At 37.1% G+C, this 20055-nt stretch overlaps 1 protein-coding gene across 2 annotated transcripts in view; it reads right to left on the bottom strand.

The window, feature by feature from the left end:
• Positions 1 to 19987, bottom strand: part of LOC102605720 (uncharacterized) — a 35961-nt gene extending 15974 nt beyond the window's left edge. For both annotated transcript variants that reach the window (XM_006344461.2, XM_015307414.1), the window contains exons 1-12: positions 19591 to 19987; positions 16443 to 16494; positions 16243 to 16319; positions 15992 to 16125; positions 15804 to 15900; positions 15635 to 15692; positions 14807 to 14915; positions 14588 to 14708; positions 14311 to 14503; positions 12517 to 12845; positions 11547 to 11635; positions 11402 to 11472 (exon numbers count right to left, since the gene is read on the bottom strand). In XM_006344461.2, coding sequence (XP_006344523.1) covers positions 11402 to 11472; positions 11547 to 11635; positions 12517 to 12845; positions 14311 to 14503; positions 14588 to 14708; positions 14807 to 14915; positions 15635 to 15692; positions 15804 to 15900; positions 15992 to 16125; positions 16243 to 16319; positions 16443 to 16494; positions 19591 to 19643 — 1383 coding nt within the window. In that variant the 5' untranslated portion in view covers positions 19644 to 19987. The remainder of the gene's footprint in view (positions 1 to 11401; positions 11473 to 11546; positions 11636 to 12516; positions 12846 to 14310; positions 14504 to 14587; positions 14709 to 14806; positions 14916 to 15634; positions 15693 to 15803; positions 15901 to 15991; positions 16126 to 16242; positions 16320 to 16442; positions 16495 to 19590) is intronic.
• Positions 19988 to 20055: the final 68 nt, after the last annotated feature.

The raw sequence follows: 20055 nt of genomic DNA, 5'->3' as shown, positions 1-20055 counted from the left end.
TCGCCTCTCTCGTTTTTTATACAAACGCAAGTGTATAAAGTGCGTTTGTGTTTGTATAAAGCGAGAGAAAATTGTATATATACATATATTTTCGTTCCCCTCTCCCAGATCTCGCTCGCTCACTCACCTCTCTCACTTTATACAATTGATCTTTTTGTATATGTATACCAAAGCAGATTATACAACTGTTTTTTTTTTGTATATGTATAGCGAATTATACATATATATGTTTGCTATGGAGTGCAATTATGCAAACTTTGCTATAGCATATAAATATGAATTTTGTGTTTGCTATATGTGAAAGTTGCTCTTAATTAAATTACTTTAGTCTTCAGCCCATGCTCCAGCCGGCCCATTACCCATAGCCCACAAATATGGCCCAAATTCCAATCAGACTTGAAATCCCTAAACTGAAAGAGTGAAATCCCTAACTCCCATCTCTCAACTCTCGTTAGTCGTCTCTCAACTCTCAGCTCGTCGTCCGTCGTCTCTTAAGTTCAGGCCAGCCGCTGCCCACTGCTCATTCCTTGCTGAGTGCTCGCAGCCCGCTGCTCAGTCCTCACTGAGTGCTTGCTGCAAATTTAATTTGCAATGCTGCCAGTGCCTGCTGGTTGCTGCAAATTGCAATGCTGCCTGCTGCAAATTTAGTTTGTAACTCTTTTTATCACATGAATGTTTTTATTCCCCTAATGACCAGTGACCACTGCTCTCCTTCAAAGTTGTATTTGTATTGGTCTACCTAATTTATTCTTGAATGGGAACGACGTTCTTGTCGGTGTCCACTATGAGTATTGTTCTGCCAATGTCTAGTATTGTACATGAAAAATGATCCTCCCAACTGCACTTAAGAAAAGGAAAGAAAGGGCTGTGTATTTGCAATGAATATGTGCATAGTGTGAAAGGATGAATGTTTCTGATTCTAAGTTGTCTACTACTGTCAATGGGCTTAATCATGAAGGAGTTAGCCAAGTTTGGTTGGCAGACTCGATTTTCCACATATTGGAAATTAGCTTAGCTTGTTTGGTGTTATAAGTTATAACAATAATAATGTTCTTTGTTTGTTTTTGGTTCCTTGTATCTGGAAAAAAAAAAAGTGAGACGTAAAAAAAGTGAACAAAACTGATTGAATTTTGAAAATGTACCACTATTTATTAAATTTGGTTAAACCGAAACCGAACCGAAATAAACCGAACCGAAATTGTGATAACCGAATTTATTTCAATTTGATTTGGTTTCACATTTTTGCCAAACCGAAAACCGAAAAACTGAACCGAAATTTACAAACCGAACCGAACCGACCGAACGCCCACCCCTAGTCTCAGCCAGAACATTGTACAGACCCTATTTTTCAGTTGATGTTATCATTTATACTATGTTGCTCGGACTCTTCAAAAATGTCAAGGGGTGTGTGTCGGATTCGCCAAAAGTAGAGTATTTTTGGAGAATCTGACACGGGTACGGCATCGAAAGTGAAGAGTCTGCACAACTTAGTATTTATACATAAATCAGTGTTGAGTGTCTACCTTCCACAAGGTCACAACATATATAGAGGGCTAAATCATCAGAAATTTGGTTCCACAACAAGAGGTGATAGAGGCTAAGTCTTAGCTTTCATTTTGCAAAGTTAAGCTACAAATTTAATTGAGTGAATAGGTTAAACACCTACTAAACTATCACCTTTTGCGAGTTTCATACCTAAACTAGGGTGTTCACAAAACCTCCCTGAACTACAATGAACTCATATTAAAATATTCCCTGGAGAAATATGACATGCTACGTGAACATCACGCTCCAAAAGTTCCTCAAAGAGTTCCAAATGGCAGTACACGTGAAAAAAAATTGAGTGAATAGGTTAAAACCTAAACTATCACTATTTTTCATGTTTCATAACTAAACTATTGGGTGTTCACAGAACCTCTAAACTCATTGTGCCATATGGACTCATTTTTAAGACTTTTTTTCATCTCTCGTTGGGGGGGTTAACCTATTCACTCAATTTAATAAGATATCTACAGTAGATAATTTAATTAATCTAATAAAATTATATACTCTAGATAATCAAATTAAATTGAGTGAGCGGGTTAAAACCCCTCTAAACTATCTTAGAGTATTTATCAAAAAAACTTACATTATCTAGAGTAGGGAGATATCTTCCGGTAAGGGTGTCTTATTTCCACAAGGTTCTATACTTGATGATTCTTCCCTTTTTGACAATATATGGTTAAGGTTGAAACGAGTGAAGTTCAATTTGAAAAATAATACTCCCTATGTTTCAAATTTTGTGTCTTAGTTACAATATGGAAAGTCAAAGAATATTTTCTTTAACCACGATATTTTCAAATACTTTCTAAATATCTTGAATTGTTAACCATAGTTACTTTAGTACTTTTTATTTAGTTTCTAAATATATATATTTTATTTCAAAAAAAAAATGAAGATTCTATGTCTGAATTTACATAGAACATTAGTTTGACCCTACTACTCTGAATCAAGCCACACGAATTGAAATGGAGAGAGTACTTGAACCCGATGTTTAGGCATAACTTTCACTTGGAGAAAAGAATGAAGTTTGGTAAGTTAAAACCATTATTTCACTTGATATACACCTCAAATAAGTTCTCCAACATCAAATTCACAATTTCAAGTAGAAGTTAAGTAATGGGCAAAACTGTAAAATAAACATTGATTTGTAAATACTATTTCATTACTTGCAAATGGTATTTGTGTTTAAAGTTATGTCCCAGCACTTTAGATTGAATAGTTAGAAGATTTATGAAAGGCAAGATTCGGCACACTATCTTAAAAAGTACTCATGAAATATTGAAGATCTCAGAAAGCTGAAATAGAAAAAGCACCTGATTGGTAAAAAACAAAACATATTCTAACTCAAAATCCAGCAACTATGCAAAAATGGTATACAGACCGACCCGACTTGTGGGATTACACTGAATTTGTTTTTGTTGTAATATTGGATCATCAAGATGACTGGAGAGAGACTGTTCAGAGCCAAATGACTTGTGGAAAATAAGTGGGACTAAGCTCCTTTCTCTCGTCATTTTTCCCCAAAATTTTAGGATGTCGAAATTCATGAAATTATAAACTAAGAGTTTATCGAGGACTATCCTGAAAAACATGCTTTAAGCATGCATGTTATTACACTCAAATCAAGAGGTCTAAACCTACTGAGTAGATCTCTCTTTATTTCCTGAAACTGCTAATGTTGTATTCCTCGGCATTAAGGGTGTGCTGGCCACCTCCAAAACAGAGAATAGGTTACAAAGATCTATCAAATCTACAATCTGATCTATATCTTCTATACAAAGTTGTTTACACCAAAAAGTAAAGATACAATACAATTCCGTTTTACTTTATGAATAGAATTGGACCTATCTTCAAAGCATCTCCCATTTTTTTACCTCCACACTGAGTAGACTTCCAGAAACTTAGTTTTTTTTTTAACTTGGTAACTCTGTATTATATCACAAAAGTACATGGGTTGTACTCAAACCTTATATAGAAATGCACTCCCAACTATATAGAAATGCACTCCAAACTCCACTTCTCTATTTCTATATTGAGTCTAAAACATCAACTATAGAAGCAGTGTCTTTTGAGTATAATTGATTACACCAAAAACATAACAACAAAAAGCAGTTTAGTTTAACTTCCTGCACACTATTTTCTATGCCTTCAAAATATCTGGAATTTCTCTCTTTCCGAATTGCCCACCATAATGAAACAGGGATAATTCTCCATCTAATTCTGTCTTTTGCAAGGACACTTGCCTCCTCCCAGCTATATAAGGCCTCGGTAACTCTCCTAGGCATAGTCCAGGTCCTTCAAAGCTGCTGAGTATATTTGCAGTGTAGAAATAGATGATTTACAATTTCTAAGGTTTCCCCACATAGGAAACACCTAGAGCACAAGGTTATCCCCTTTTTCATTACGTTGGCCTGAGTCAGGGCAGCTTCCTTAGCTAGCAGCCAAATAAAGCATGAAACTTTGTGTGGAATTCTGTACTTCCATATTTGTTTCCAAGGCCAGATGGGGCTCTACTGGGTTTATTGATCCATCAACCTATAAGCTTAATGTACTTTGAACTCTTCTCTATTGTTGCCTTTCCACCAAACCATATCCTCATTTGCCTGAAGTCTAGTAAAGTGTCCAACCATGTTGAGGAATTCTGCCAACCTCATCACTTCCCAGTCATTTGGTTGTCTCTTGAAGATGAAATACCACCCTTGTGGTGTCCAGAGTTCTGCAATAGTCCTTTGTTGGAACATTGCCAAATTGTAAATATCAGGGAAAAGGGTTTCCAAGTTACCTTTCTCATGCCATTCATCCTTCCAGAATTTGATCTTGTTCCCATTCTCCACTTTCATCTTGAAGTTGAGTTTAACTTCCTCCCATAAGACTCTTATAGATCTCCATAAACTGGTCCCATAAGGTGTGGTCACAATCTTAGTCATCCAACTGTCTTCATCCTTATATTTGGCACCTATCACTCTTCTCCAAAGTGTTTCGTTTTCATTTGAGTATTTCCACAGCCACTTCATTAAGAGTGCTTTGCTATGAAGCTCCACATTTTTTATTCCCAGACCACGATTCTTCTTTCCAGTTGTCACAACATTCCATTTTACTAGATGAAAACCTTTATTCTCTTTGTTTCCTTACCACATGAACTTCCTTCTTATGTTGTCTAGCCTTTTAGTGATCCCTGCTGGGATGGGAAATAGAGACAACATGCATGTTGGGAGAGCATCAAGGACTGAAATAATGAGGGTCAGTCTTCCCCCTCTTGACACACACTGAATTTTCCATCTAGCCAGCTTCTTCTCACACTTCTCTACCACACCATTCCAAATTTCCAAGGACTTGGATCTTGCTCCCAATGGCATCCCCAAATAAGTTGTAGACCTACTTCTCCCCCTAGGATTGAAGCTAACAAGTACATATTGTTGACTTCATTAACAGGATACATAAAGGTTTTTTTCCAATTAATGTGCAACCCGGATACCCTTACAAACAGCACCAAGATCACCCTTAAGTACTTCAGGTGGTCTTTCTCAGCTCCACAAAAAAAAACAGTGTATCATCTGCATACTGAAGATGTGTCACGTCCAAGCTTTATGTTTCCTCCCTAGCCACATCAAAACCTTTTATCCATCCTCTCATATTAGTTGTCTTAATGCTGTTATTCAGCCCCTCCATAGTAATTAAGAACAAAAAAGGAGACAATGGATCACCCTAACTGAGTCCTTTTGAGTTTGAAAGAAACCTACCGGGGACCCATTAATCAGAACAGAGAAGCCAACTGTAGAAATGCAAAAGTTGATCCAGTTCGACCACTTTTGTCCAAATCACATCATCTCTAACATCTTCGGAAGGTACTTCCAATTTACATGATCATATGCTTTTTCTATGTCCAGCTTGCATAGAATACCAGATTCCTTCTGCTTAATCCTGGAATCTATAACTTCATTAGCAATCAACACTGCATCCATAATTTGTCTTACTTCTATAAAAGTCATTTGTTGCGAGTCCACCAGTCTATCTATTACACCTTTCAGCCTTTCAGTGAGAACTTTGGAAAGTATTTTGTAAATACTCCCTATGAGGCTAATTGGCCTGTAATCCCTCAACTCATTGGCTCTTTTCTTCTTTGGAATGAGTGCAATGAAAGTAGCATTGAAACTCTTCTCAAAGACTTCTTGATCATAGACATTTTGAAAGGTGTCCATGATGTCTTTCTTCACTACATCCCAACACTTGATGAAGAAACCCATTGGGTACCCATCTGGACCATGAGTCTTATCAGCTGCACATAGCTTTAGGCAATTTAGTACTTCATTCTCCTCAAATTTGCCTTGCAGGGTCATTTTCTCCGCTTCGGTTATCATTGGATATTCAGCATTATGATAAGGTCTCCATTGATGCGTCTCTATACAAGTTTTTATAGTATGCTATTATATCCCCTTCAATTCTACTTTTCTCTTGAGTAACCTCTCCTTGTATCATGAGTTGATCTATATTGTTGTATCTCCTATGAGCATTTACCATTTTGTGGAAGAATTCGGTGTTCTTGTCTCCCTCCTTCAACCATAGTACTCTTGACTTCTGTCTCCATGAAACTTCCTCTTTCTTGACTAGCTCATCATACTCAAGTAAGACTGCAGCCTTTTTTGTCGTTTCCTCCACAGTGAGAGTTCTTATTTCCCTTTCTGTATCCAATTCTGCTAACTGCTCTAACAATCTCCTTCTTTGAATGCCCGGATTTCCACCCTCCTCTTGTTTCCATTCCTTTAGTTTAAGTTTCAGTGTTTTAAGTTTGCATTGCAAAACATAGTCGGGTCTTCCTGTGTAGCTGAAGGAACTTCACCACTCTCTAACTCTATCCACAAATCCTTCCGACTGCAGCTACCAATTTCCAGAAACTTAGTAAAGAAACCTTCTTGTTTAATAAAATTTATCAATGTTTAAGATGCATGTGCAGTAAATTTTGAGAGTAATAATGGCAATTAATCAGTACCATTGCCAAGGATAGTAAAGTGAAAAGGCTAGTGACACCGAGAATGTATTCTTTATTACAGGAAACAAGATATAATAGGACAAACAGGACACTTGAAATATTTTATTAATACCTCAATAAAATATAGTGGCACCTTCAGATAGCAAAGTTGTGGTGTAAGATTCACGATAACTGAGTTCAAACTTCACGGATTCTAATGCCCCCTGTCCTTAAAACCTGGGTTTTAGTTTTCCTCAAGAAAAAAAATAATACATTCCATAAAGCTCATCAAAAGAGCAGGAATTGACAAGGTTCAGAGTAGATTCGTGTCAATGTAGATTTAATTAAACTTAATCCTTAATCAATGTAACTCAACCCAATCTCCATTTAAAAAACTATAATGAGATTCAAGGATATATATTATTTTCTTTTCTGAGACTGGTAACAAAAATTCAAGGATTGATTCTAACAATTTTAAATTGTTAGTTTTACATGTAGTTACAACTCTGTAGTGTAAGCTTGCTCACATTGCCGGTCCCAAACCCAGATAGCGAAGGAGGGTTGCAGTAGGTGGGCAGCTTGCATAAAACTAGCAATTTTCATGATGAAGTCTCACAATACAAATATCATAGGGACGTGCACAAATTACACTTAACACCGACACCCGATATGATGGAAAATAGGCAAGGGGTACCATCACCATGCTACTTGAGTGTGAGGGACTATAAGCGCTTCCCATATCATGGACATATATAGGTAAAGAAGTGAGTTATGTCTCATCAGTTCCCAGATGTGGTACAAAATCAGAAACGGTTCCCATAATATAGAAGGGTGTCGGTAAAAAGAGTGGTGGCTTTGACCAAGTACACGATGAATATGTATATGTCACAAGAAGATTAAGTAAAGCCTATCCTAGAGTTCACTTTAGCTTATGATTTGGTGGCAGCTAACCCATATTTTGATAACCGAATTCCCACCTAATAACTTTATTCTAACTACAAGACGGATAGAATCTCTAATATAAGATATTAAGGTTATACAAGAAGTAGAACTAACCACCCAACATAGGTTGGTGGTATTGGATGTAAAGAGTAAGGGAAGAGTGAGAAAGGGGAAAACTTGCAAGCAATCGAGAATTTAGTAGAGGACATTAAATGGTGCTAACTAGTTAGTGTTTCAAGAAAAACTATGGGAGGAATGAGTATGAGACTTAGAGGGGGGGACACAAACATCATGTGGAAGAAAATGTCAGGTTTGCATTGAAAAAGTAGCACACGGAGTGCTAGGTATGTGTAAAAATGTAGGACCTCGACCACAAGAATCTCGGTGGTGAAATGCGGAAGTATAAAGAGTTATTAGACCTAAAGAGTGTGCTATAAGAAGTTAGCAAAAGCAGAAGATGGAGAAGCCTTTGAAGAGCATGAGAGAGTTAACAGTGAAGCTAAGAAGGCTATTAGTAAGCTTGAGGGGAAGCCCTAGATGTCTTGTACCAAAAACTATGGACAACAGAAAGGGAGAAAGAAATATATAAACTAACATGACCAAGAGAGAAGAGAAGGACTTAAAACAGGTAAAGTATATTAGGATGATTCCCAACAACTGTTTATAGAAGATAACGAGATAAAGAGGCTATGTTCATCAATTATTCAACTCAAACCATGATATAGACCTTCTGGATCTCCAAACATCTGTGTGCAATAGGAACTTTAGCTACATTCATAGAACTAGGCTGGCCTAGGTTAAAAATATTAGGATCAGAAATGCTTGGGGCCCAGGTAGTATCTTCATAGAGGTCTAGAGTGTCTTGGAGAGGTTAGAGTAGGATAGCTTACCAAGCTATTTAATGTTATATTAAGATGTGGTAGGATGCCCGATGTGTGGAGAAAGAGTACCCTGAACTCAAATTTATAATCACAAATGAAACATCCAAAGTTATGCAAATTATCATGGCATTAAACTTATGAGTCATACAATGGAACTCGGGAAAAAAGTGATAAGAGCATAGACATAAAGAGTAAGGATATTACAAGAGTGACAAAGTTCCTGTTTGGATTTATGCCTGGTAGCTCTATAACAGAAGCTATATTTTTAGCAAAGGAGATTGATGGAAGTTTATTGCAAGAGGAAGAGATATTTGCACATGGTTTCTTGACCTAAAGAAAGCATATGATAGAGTATCTAAAAAGGTTCATTGGTGGGTATTGGAGACCAAAGGAATTTACATTTTAAATATATAAATGTCATGAAGGACATGGATGAAGGGAACATCACTAGTGTGAGGATAGAAGTAAGAGATGCAACGGAATTTCTAATAATCGTGGGTTTACACTAGGGATCGGTATTGAGCCTGTACTTATTTACCCTTGAGATAGATGAGCTAACCAACACAATGCAGGATGAAACCATTGGTGTATGCTATTTGTCGACAATATTGTGCTAACTTATGAAATCATTGGTGTATGTTATTGTCTATGATATTGTGCAACTTATGAAACCAATGAGGGTGTCAACCAAAAGCTTGAACATGGAGAATCACTCTAGAGTTTGGTTTGAAGACAAGTTATGCCGGGATTAATTATCCTGGTAATATTTCTTATTGACTAGGTTTGTTGTATTGAAAATAATGTGCATAGCATAATTTCTAAAAAAAGGTTGTTTGTTTACAAAAATATCCTCTACCTTATTTAGTAGAGAAAGGGTTTGAGGGACCTCAGGGGTGTTTTTTCCATTTTCATTGTTTTATCAAGGGACCAAGCATGGGATAAGGCAATTCCAAATTTTTATCCCGGATTTATTTATGCTTGTCCAGCATACCTAACGACCACTAAGAGTTTTAGGATAAGTAGAAGTAAGACTACATATATGCACTGCAAGTTTAGTCACCAATAACAGCATACCCAGTATAGTCTCACAAGTGGGGTCTAGGGAGATGGGGTGTATGCAGACCTTACCCTTATATCAGAACGTGGTTTGAAAGATATACAAGAGTGAAAAGCTATAATAAAAATATTGAAGAAAGAAAAGTATTGAAGGTAAAAATATTATAGATAACAGAAGTAAGAGAACCAACAGTAGTAATAAAATCGAAGAATAAGATAATGCTTGCATAATAATTGTTGAGAATACAATTAATAGAAGTGTGATCTCTCAAGCAGTTGAAGCTTTTAGATGAGATGGTCACACACTTCAACATGGTATCAGGCAAGGTCCTGGGATCGAATCTCACCGTCCCCCATATCAAAAGGAATTTCCATGTACTTGGCTCATGAAGAAAGAATCAGGTCCCCACGTGAGGGGACGTGTTGAGAATACAATTAATAAAAGTGTGCCCTCTCTAACCGCTTAAGCTTTTAGATGAGATGGTCACACTTCAACAGTAATAATAATACTAGCAAGGCAAAAGGTAAGCACTTTAGACTAGACCCAACTATATCAGTTGCAAGAGAGAACCCTCAACTATCTACTAATTGTATCCCCTAATCCTTGACCTCCACAATATCCTATCTAGGGTCATGTCTTCAGTAAGCTGAAGATGTGTCATGACATGTCTAATCACCTCTCCCAATTCTTCTTTTGTCTACCTCTACCTCTCCTCAAATCTATCTTCGCCAACCTCTCGCACCTTAGGCATTTGTGTTCCTCTTCTTCACATGCCTGAACCATCTCAGTCTTACTTTATGCATCTTGTCCACCACAAAGACTAGCCCCACCTTGAAGTGAGATTAGACCGAATTGTGGTGCCTAAGTGCAAACAATTCAAATGTTTAGGCTCGTTCTAGTAGATGAAGATGCTACACATAGAATCAAAATCGAACAGTTGATAGGAGAACTGCAACTAGGGTATTATGTGTTAGAAGGATGCCTACCAAAGTGAAAGACAAGTTCTACAAAAATACTATAAGACCAACAATGTTATATAGGAGTGAATGGTGGACCCTTAAAATCCAACACATCCACAAGCTGCTCTCAAGCCTCGGAGGAAAGCAATCTCTTATTGAAAAAAGTGTCACAAAAATGTAGATGTTAAGACAAGTGTGCAATCATACAAGACTAGACAAACTTAAAAATGACCATATTCCTGAGAAAGCTCAAGTAGCACATAGTGGATAAAATTTAAAAGGTCGCTTGAGATGATATGGTCATGTCCTGCGTCGACCCCTTGGATGAGTCGATTTGTAATGTGAAATCATGGTGAGTGAAGGTATTAAAAGGGACAAGGTAGACCTAAATCGGAAGGAAGTTATATCGAAGGACCTACAATATTAGGATTTATGCAGGCTTGTGAAAGATAGGGAACAATGCCAAAACAAACTATATAGGAGATACCTATTTGTTGAGAATTGTTTTACCCATGTCGACACTTTTACTTTATGTCCTATACTTTTCTAGGAGTCATTCAGCTTTTCATAGATTAATAAGTTGTAGAAAATTTAAAGAACTTCTAGTACTTGTTAATGCTATTTTTATTAATATTTTGTTATTTTATTAGAATATTGAACTGAGAAGAGTTCAATTGAAGAAACATGGTTGGGGGGAATTCATATAGCCTACCCCTACTTGCTTGAAGGTGAGGCATAGATGTTGTAGTAGTATCACTTGTAGCTACATTGTAATATTCAATTAACAAAAAGGTAAATCAGTTTTATGAATGATTTTGTTAGTCAAGTGATAGTACATTCACATATAGGCAATAATCATTATCTAACATCATAATTCATAAGGTCATAGATCTTAAGCTAACCTATTGTTGGATAGGCTTTTCATATTTGCACATTTCACATTCCAAAAGTTAAAGCATGGGACCTACTTTAATAGAAACTAGTGAAACAAATCTCCAACTTAATTTCAGAAAAATCACTTTCATATAGTGATTACTTTACGGCTGCAACATACCAACAAGAGTTTCTTCTGTTGTTTTCTTTGTGGAAGAATTCCAAGAGCGTCAAGCATTGATTCTTCCAGCTCTGCAGGCATAAAGGTTCTTATAAGAGTGGGGAAAAGCATCTGAAGGAAAAAAACCACAAACCACTTATATAACCTTTAGTCTGCAATAGTGTAGCCAGCATGCTTAAAGAACCCGAAACTTGAACGTCGTCACCAATAGTAATATAAGAAAGTAAGGCCTCCCTACAGAACAGAAAATTGCAGGAAAAAAAGCAATGAGTTTAAGTGATTGGGCTGCTCGCTCCAAATGTACTGGTTTACAGTATGTACTACTTATAGGTGTAAGACACAATGAAGTAACCAAAGCGTTCAAGAAGTTCTAAATACCATTTACTGCTAGACCATCAAAATAAGAGTAAAAGTAAGGAGAAACAAGAAAGTAAAAGAATGACAAAAGAAAGACAACTATTTTTCATTCAACTCATGCTGAGCTGGTGCTAGACCTCTAGTGAAAATCATTCAAAACAATAACTACAACTCCATTAGTGTTGTGTAGAGTAGAGAGAAAAATGGAGAAATATACAGAACAAAATGATCAGAAATCCTACAGACAAACATGATAATAAGAAGATATGAGATATGATAATGGTTACTTATCAAGAAAAAGCTGAAAGGTTAACCTTTAGAAAAAAGTGAAGTGGAAAACTAAGATTCGATGACTGAGTAAAGTCAACAGTCTCAGAAGTTCATAGAATTTGACAATCAGACAGGTTTCAACTATTTATTAAGCAAAACTCAAAAAAGTTATGTTTTAACCATGATAGGAGGTTCCAAAATCTTGCCAAAAGTCATGACTTAAAAATTCAAGTGTTCTCTAGGGAAGTTGATAGAGATTCTTCTAAAAGCAGAGTGCTTAAGTTTATTATTCAGTAAACATTACATCCCTGCAGTTATCAGTTACTGTTCATCCAAGACAACAATTATTGATTGTGATATGTTTTAATGATAATTTCACCTAGTGCAGTGTTAGCAAACTTCGATTTGCAGTATGCATCTAACAAATTAATAGCTCACCTCCTTTACAAAAGAACAAATAATTAAGAATAAGATGGAATGTGAATCACCTTAACGCAGAATATGTGCTCCCATGATCTGGTTGAGAACTGTCGTCTTCTGGGTGACTATTTAAGGAGCTGGATATGTTCGGAATTAAAACCCGTAAACTTTGACCATCAGAATCTGATCTGAAGCCACTATTTTCTGAATCTTGATTTTCATGTGACATATCATGGTTAACCATGAAACCATTCAGTTTAGCTTCAGGCATTGGGACGAATGTTTCTATATCACAAAGAAGAACAGCAGCAACAATATTTGCCAAATCTTTTATCTTAACAATGCGCAAGATGCAACAAAGTAAATACAAGGAAGTTGCGGTTCCAATTCCTGTATCCTACATTAAAGAAACATGAAAGTTAAAAATTAGACGTACATGAGCCACAAAAGACTATCGAGAGATAAATTCCAGCAACCAGCATACAGTGAAAACAACAAATGCCAAGGGAGGAAACCAAATCCCAAGGGAAACTCATTGAAAACCCATGCACGTTACCAAGTTCACTCAGCATACTAGCTTCTTATACCATTATCTTGTGTCACTACAAGCCCCTTGAGCTTGCTACAGCCACTTCTACTTACTTCCTTCTAAAGAACTACAGAAGCTTTACATTTTAACCCCAATCCCAAACTTATATTACATCTTAAAGTCACTTTTAATGGTCGGAGCAAAATCTATCTTCTTATTTATTTCTTTGATAATTAACAATTTTGATTACAAAGTGAAAAACTTAACTGCGATCATCAGTTTCAACTTTAGCAATTCAAAGGAGGGATAAGATAAAAGGATAAAATGGAGTTAACCACAGAAAAATTATATAAATTGCTTTATTGCAATTTCCCCTCATTTTCTTTTTTTCTATTTACCTGAACTGTAATAATAAACAGAAATAAGACTTGCTTCTGACCCTTAAGATACTACTTCGTGTTTTAGATAATGGTGGTATCCACACTAGCTTGTGTGCACCTCAACTATTCAACTGGGTACTTGCTACCTCCCACCAGCACATGCAGAAGGTACTTGTTTGCCAAAAACTGATAAATGAAAAAACCTATTTGATTTGCTCTAAATGTTGGGACATGCTCAATCTTAGAAAATATATAAGTGTGAGAAAATAGCAACTCTTGACATTTTTCTAATGGAAGCCAATAAACAAAGGACCAAAGAGAAAGTGTCAATTGTTGAAGTGTGTGACCATCTATCTAAAAGCTCACACACTTTAACATGGTTTAGGGGATGAAGAGGTCCTAGGTTCGAGTCTCATTGTCACCCATAATCAAAAAGTTCCACGTGCTTAGCCCATGAAGAGAATCAGGCTTCATGTGAGGGGGCATGTTGAAGACATAGTTAGATGAGATTGTCACACTTCAATATGGTACCATAGCACACTGTTATCTACTTAATTATATCTCAAGGGTCAAGCACGTAGAAACTCTTTTGATAGTGGGTGATGGCAAGACTCGAAGCCAAGACCTCTACCTATATTGATACCATGTTGAAATGTGTGACTATCTCATATAAAAACTCTTCCTTTTTTAATATGGTAAGCCGCATCCATCCATATTGCCTGCCTAGGAGCTCAACGGTGGACCTTTACCTAGGGGTCCTTTACCACATTTCTCACTTGATGACTTGATCCCTATCTTACAATTGGAGGCGAAGTGTATCACTAGGCAAAAAAGTTAACTTAGAGGACTGATCTAGTAAAGGCAAGGACCTTAAGTAAACTTTCCAAATATTAGTGCTTCTATATTTTTCACTACACATGTAAAGAACGAGAGAGAGGGGTTTAGGTCATTACACTATCTTTAACAACTTCCATCCGTAAAGAAGGAAGTACTGATGGAAATATCAGCACCTTCAACATGAGGTCTGTTATTAGCCTCCCAATGTCTGGAATCCCTGCTGAAATAACATCACTAAAGTAATAGAGGTTATCCTCAATCTCATCAACAGATGAAAGGATAGAACCACTGGTATCTGGACCCATACACCTGCATCATAAATCACTTGTCACACAGCAAATAGGTGATGCATAACCAGTTTCAAGGACAACATAAAAATAAGAAACTACTTACTTTGAAGCATTAACCAACTTGTCCAAGTTGATGCATTGCTCCCGGAAAAATTTGACCAAATTTGAGAAATAATCGGCATGAGGATCACTGGCAACAAATTTGTTAACAGCCTCATCGCCAACTGTGAACACGTTGAAGGTCATTTAATATACTACCAAAAACACTGCGAATGAGGGAGAATACAGAGAAATTTAGAAGAAGTATAAAAAGAAAGCTCACCATGATAAACATTCAAGGTTAATGCACGTACTGCAGTTCGAATCATGCTTTCTTCGTGAAACGCAAAGCGTATTGCCTCAACATAGAGTGGAAATGATACTACTTCTTCCTATTCAAAGATGTAGACCAAATGAAATGCAAAGGATGAGAAACTACAGAAGATAAGAACAATGGGATGGATGTTTTGAAAAATGAAGATACATGAAAATGATTAAATTCAAAGTTCAAAACAGATTGGTAGAATATATCAAAATTCAAACTATTGAACCAAGCTTTTTTTTCTGAACTTGTCTATTGAACCAAGTTAACAATCAACAAAAACAATGCAAGTCAAAATCTTTTCCCTGACAAAAGTGGACAGTGCACCTATTCTATGGTTCAAACTCCAGCTTGCAACAGAGGAAAATCAAAGATGCAAGAGAGACCTCTCCACCACTTCCCTCATCATAGTTCCCCCCATCTATCATATTTGAGTTTCTCCACTCCCAAAGCTCTCAACGATTAACTAAGGACCTCTAGTTAGGTCATTTATTAATTTAGTTTTTCTAAGGTCCGTAATAAGAAAGCAAACCAGCAAATTGCAGCACAGAACTCTCTTGGATCAACAAGTAGGGCTGTGAACAAGCTGAGCTAAGTCAACAAATATTATATTGGTATGCCTAGAATTTAAACAAACAGCAGCACAGAATTCTCTTGGGTCAACAAGTAAGGCTATGAACTAGCTGAGCTAAGTCAATGGACATAACATTGGCATGCCTAGAATTCAAACAAACAGAATAGTAACCTTAAAAATTATTAAGAAGTTAATAACTTAAAAATTGAACTTACATTATCAGTCTTCACAAGAAGGGAAATGGTGTTTTTGTTCAACTTTCCACTTATTGCTCTTTGAATATGCATGCATCCAGAAAACCAGTATCAGCAAGAAGCACTTGACTAAAACTGTATTTCAAAGTAAGGAAATGCCTCTAAAGCGGCTGAGTTTTAGGAAACACACCTAAGAAAGGATATGTAATAAGACAAAAGCTCTTCATTACGAAAGTCAAAAGAATATGTTATAAGGTGATTAATGTGCTCATTACTAAACATGTAATCTGCAAAATTTGGGGAGAAGTGTCAGACTAACAAAATGCCTAAAGGCAAGAATATTTGATTCAGTAAAACACATTTCAACAGCTCACTTACAAATAGAATGCTCATTTTTTAAGTTTTGGATCACAATACTCATCGTCTGCAGCAACTGAAGTGACACAATAACAGTTCTACTAATTCTTAATATACGTACAAACTCCCCCATCACCTGCTTCTCCATGAAAAACCTGCAGAAATGCCGACACACTTGTAAGGAAAAACATTACAAGAAGAAAGCTTGTTAGGTCTGCCTCAGCTAAAATAACAGTATACACTAAAAGGGGAAGTCCTTAGCAGAGACATACTCAAAATAGGCCACATCATGTTGATCACCATATGTTATCAACTCTGCAATTGATCTTAGTGCCTCAATCACAAAATCCTTCATGTCACAAGAAAAGATTTAAATATATGAAGAATAATCATACCTGATGGCAGGACAGCATTAAATAAATAGTTACAGAAAGCAAAGAAAAGGAGGAAATTGTAAAGGCAATGTAATTACCTTGTTGACCTCATTAACAACTTGAACTTTCATCAGCTGATCAGTCAAAAATCTGCACAATAGGCAGGAATGCAGTTGAAACTTCACAATGATCAAGAACTGTTATAGTAACCTGGACAATCATCTGAGCATCATGTACTTAAATTTTACGGACTACTTTTCTTTCTTTTTCTATAATTAAATTGTGGTCCGTAGACCGATTTTATTAATAACACAGAGTCTGAAAAATCAAAAATGGACCAACGGCCAAAAACAAAATAGCAATAATGAAATAAAATGTCCACGTCCAAAAGAACAAACCCAGCCCCAAAAAACAAAAAAGTACTATCGAAAGGATTGTAGGTATATCTTAGAAGATTATCCGACAGTCTTCTCCTTAGCTTCCGCCGGCACCTGAGAATGTTGCCTGAGGCATGTCGCTGGAACCACCGACTTAAGCTCCTTCTCCTTTGGATGTTCTTATGCTTGTGCTTCCACTAGTCGATGGTGAACTCTGTTAGACCATTACTCTGCTTCACATTTCCAAGGTTCAGAGTCTGTGCTTCCCCTCTCCTTGCTAGATCTCTTTATTCCTCCTGTTTCTGAAGTTATTTTGTTCCTCTTATTTCCTAATCCAGGTGATCGGGGCATCTCTTCCCTAAGGGATCGAAGAAGAAGGAGGAGGTTGTCGTCTGGGTTCAGCTGGTTTATCCTTGGTGATCCTCCCTCCCCTTCTATATTTTGTGGATTTTCGAGCTGGTTAACTGATACATTAGTATTGACCAGGTCCAGGAGAAGTCGGTGCATGCTCTCATCTGCTTTTGTAGGGTTTACGGTTGAACTCCAATCTTCCAGGTCTGATGTGACCCTACAAGCTTTCACTTTTGGTGAAGTGTATTTTTGATAGCTAGAGTAGAGTAGCCTAAACAGCTTCTCTACCTCCACGAGGTAATGGTAAGGTCTGTGTACACTCTACCCTCCTCAGACCCCACTTGTGGGATTTCACTAGGTATGTTGTTATTGTAGAGTAGAGTAGCCTAAACAGTTTATACACAGTTGTAATGTCTCCTTCCAGGCATACTCTCTTGTTAATATGTTTGTTGTGTACTTTATGCTCTCCTTTGTTCGATGAACTGTAAATATGACTGTTGTGAACACTGATGATGCTCGTGTCTTTAAAAATCTCTGGTTGTCTAGTCATTGCTGGTTGATTTTGCGTGTTTTCACCCTTAATGCTGGTATCTAAGCTTTGTCTATGTTCAAGATCTTCTTTCCAATCGGTGGAAGATCCTGAAATGAATGATATTCATGTAATTCTTGTTGTCCAATAGTTGTATTAGCAAGTGAGTTTGCAAGATGATTCCCTCCTCTGAATGTGTGGATGGCCTAAGTGTGTAGATTGTGCATTATCTCCTTTATCTCTTCCACTTCCGCAGCTATTTTCCAGGGTACCTTCCGAACCTCCTGTATTATGTTCATTAGCCTTAGTGAGTATGTTTCTTACAGAACATCCATCATTCTATGTCTCCAGCAGTACCTTAGGGCCTCCAGGATTGCCACAGTCTCTGCTTCAATGTTTGTAGCGATCCCAGTTCCTTTTGCTTGAGCATATACCAGATCAGTATTGCACTTGACTCAGGATTGCCCTAACTTGCCCCATCAGTATTGCACTTGACTCTGTCACCTTCTGGAAATCTCGATTTTACACTACAATAGTATAACTTAGGCTTGTAGTCTTTCACCACAGCAATTACAGTTGGCCACTCAACAGGAAAGCTTTTTATCCATGGATACATCATCCCGACCAACTGCTTGACAGTTGATTGCACCTGAAAGACCATCTTTGCGAATGTGATGTTCCCCCCACTCTCCTGGAGTTCCTTCTTTTCCATAGTTCCCACATGATGATTGTTGGTATAGCTCTGTATACAGCTCGCAATTAGGGGGTGCAAGAATAGCCTGCAATACGGACTACTTTCCACTGCAACTTAAGCAGCACAGTTTTCCATATGAATTATCATGTTTTATTGCCTGAACTTCACTATATTAGAGCAAGCTCACATTGGCAGTCCCAAACCCGGATAGAGGAGAAGGGTTGTGCCATTGCGGTAGACTGATATAAGACAATTCATGATGATTTCTCACAATAAAGATATTATCAGGCCTGCTCAGGTAAGCAAACATTACAGTGGCACCTGGATATAATGAATAATAGGCCAGGGATTCCATCACATCACTGCCTGGATGTGGAGTATGAGATAAGGTTTTCATATCATGAATGTGTATAGGTAAAGAAGTTAGTCACGCCATATCGGTGTCTGGATGTGGTGCAAAATGGGAACAGGTCCCCACGTCATGGACGAATGTGAGTAGAGAAGCTAGTCATGTTAACTTTATCAAAAAAAAGAAGATAGTATCACCACTTCAGCGCCCGGATGTGGCGCAAAATAGGAAAGAGTTCCCTCATCATAGACGGGCAAGGGAAAAGAAACTAAGCCAAGAGAGTAGGATTTTGGAAGGTAGTGGGAATATAGGCTTTTTGACAAGATAGTCGGTTAGATTGTGGACAATTCATTATCCTCTTCCGAATTAAAGAAATGTATCTATATATGATTCAAGTTTTTGGTCAAAAACGGGGGCAATTGTAGACATCAAAAGCAAAGAACCTCGATTATATTGCTCATCTATATTAAAATGAATGAGCTCCCAATAAAGCCCTCACCTGGTAGTATCAAGTCAAAGGGAAGGTTGTAGGACCAAAAGATCTACAAGTTCAATTTACAAGTAAGTATTTGTGTCCAGCGCCTCTTCGTACTAGGGGTATATAAAGAGCAGTTGGATAATGAGGTGTTCGGGCCAGCTTTCAAGTATTTCCCACTGTATAAATAGTTTAAATAAATATATTCTTATGACATGAAGAAAAGAAGGTAAATTGACTTTAGCTCCACAGTCTAAAACCACTTTGACTTTTGTTCATAAAAATTATCCATTATTACCTTCTTCTATACTAAACAACTATACACTGATAAAATCAATGCTTTTTAATTCTCTCCATTTGATCCAAGTAAAATGATTCTAGAACCTTCCAGAGGATCTATATCCACTAGTATTCCAACCAGAATCAACTATTTTTAGTTTTCTACATTTATTCAAAAGTACAGCAAGTTACCTGAATTCATCCAAGGAGAATCGCTCTCTGGATCTCCAAAAGGAGAACCACATGGCGTTTCTAGCAATAATAGCAACGAATTGTTCTCAGTATTTCACCACACAGCTCATTCTCTTCCAAAACCGTGACTTCAATTCAAGAAGTCACAGTGCCTTTGATCATCGATTAACCCCTACAATTCAAATTCTTCTTCACAGTAACACAGAGGTATAGAGATGGAGATCGCAATTGAGGATTAGGGTTTGAGTTTGAGGAAATTTAGACACCCAAAAGTGCGTGTTTGTTTGTGCGTGCGAGATCGAAGAAGATTGCCCTCCGGTGAAAGGAAATTCTCAAAATGGAGCTTTCTCTTTCTCGCCTGAATCCCGATGTAGATTTTTTTTAATTTAATATTTCCCCATTTATTCTTTGGGTACTATTTGGTAAAATAATACTTCTATATTATTATTATATTTATTATATATA

The sequence above is a fragment of the Solanum tuberosum genome, unplaced genomic scaffold (assembly GCF_000226075.1).
Source record: "Solanum tuberosum cultivar DM 1-3 516 R44 unplaced genomic scaffold, SolTub_3.0 scf00058, whole genome shotgun sequence".
NCBI classification, from domain to species: Eukaryota; Viridiplantae; Streptophyta; class Magnoliopsida; order Solanales; family Solanaceae; genus Solanum; species Solanum tuberosum.
This window is presented reverse-complemented; position numbering and strand designations above follow the sequence as displayed.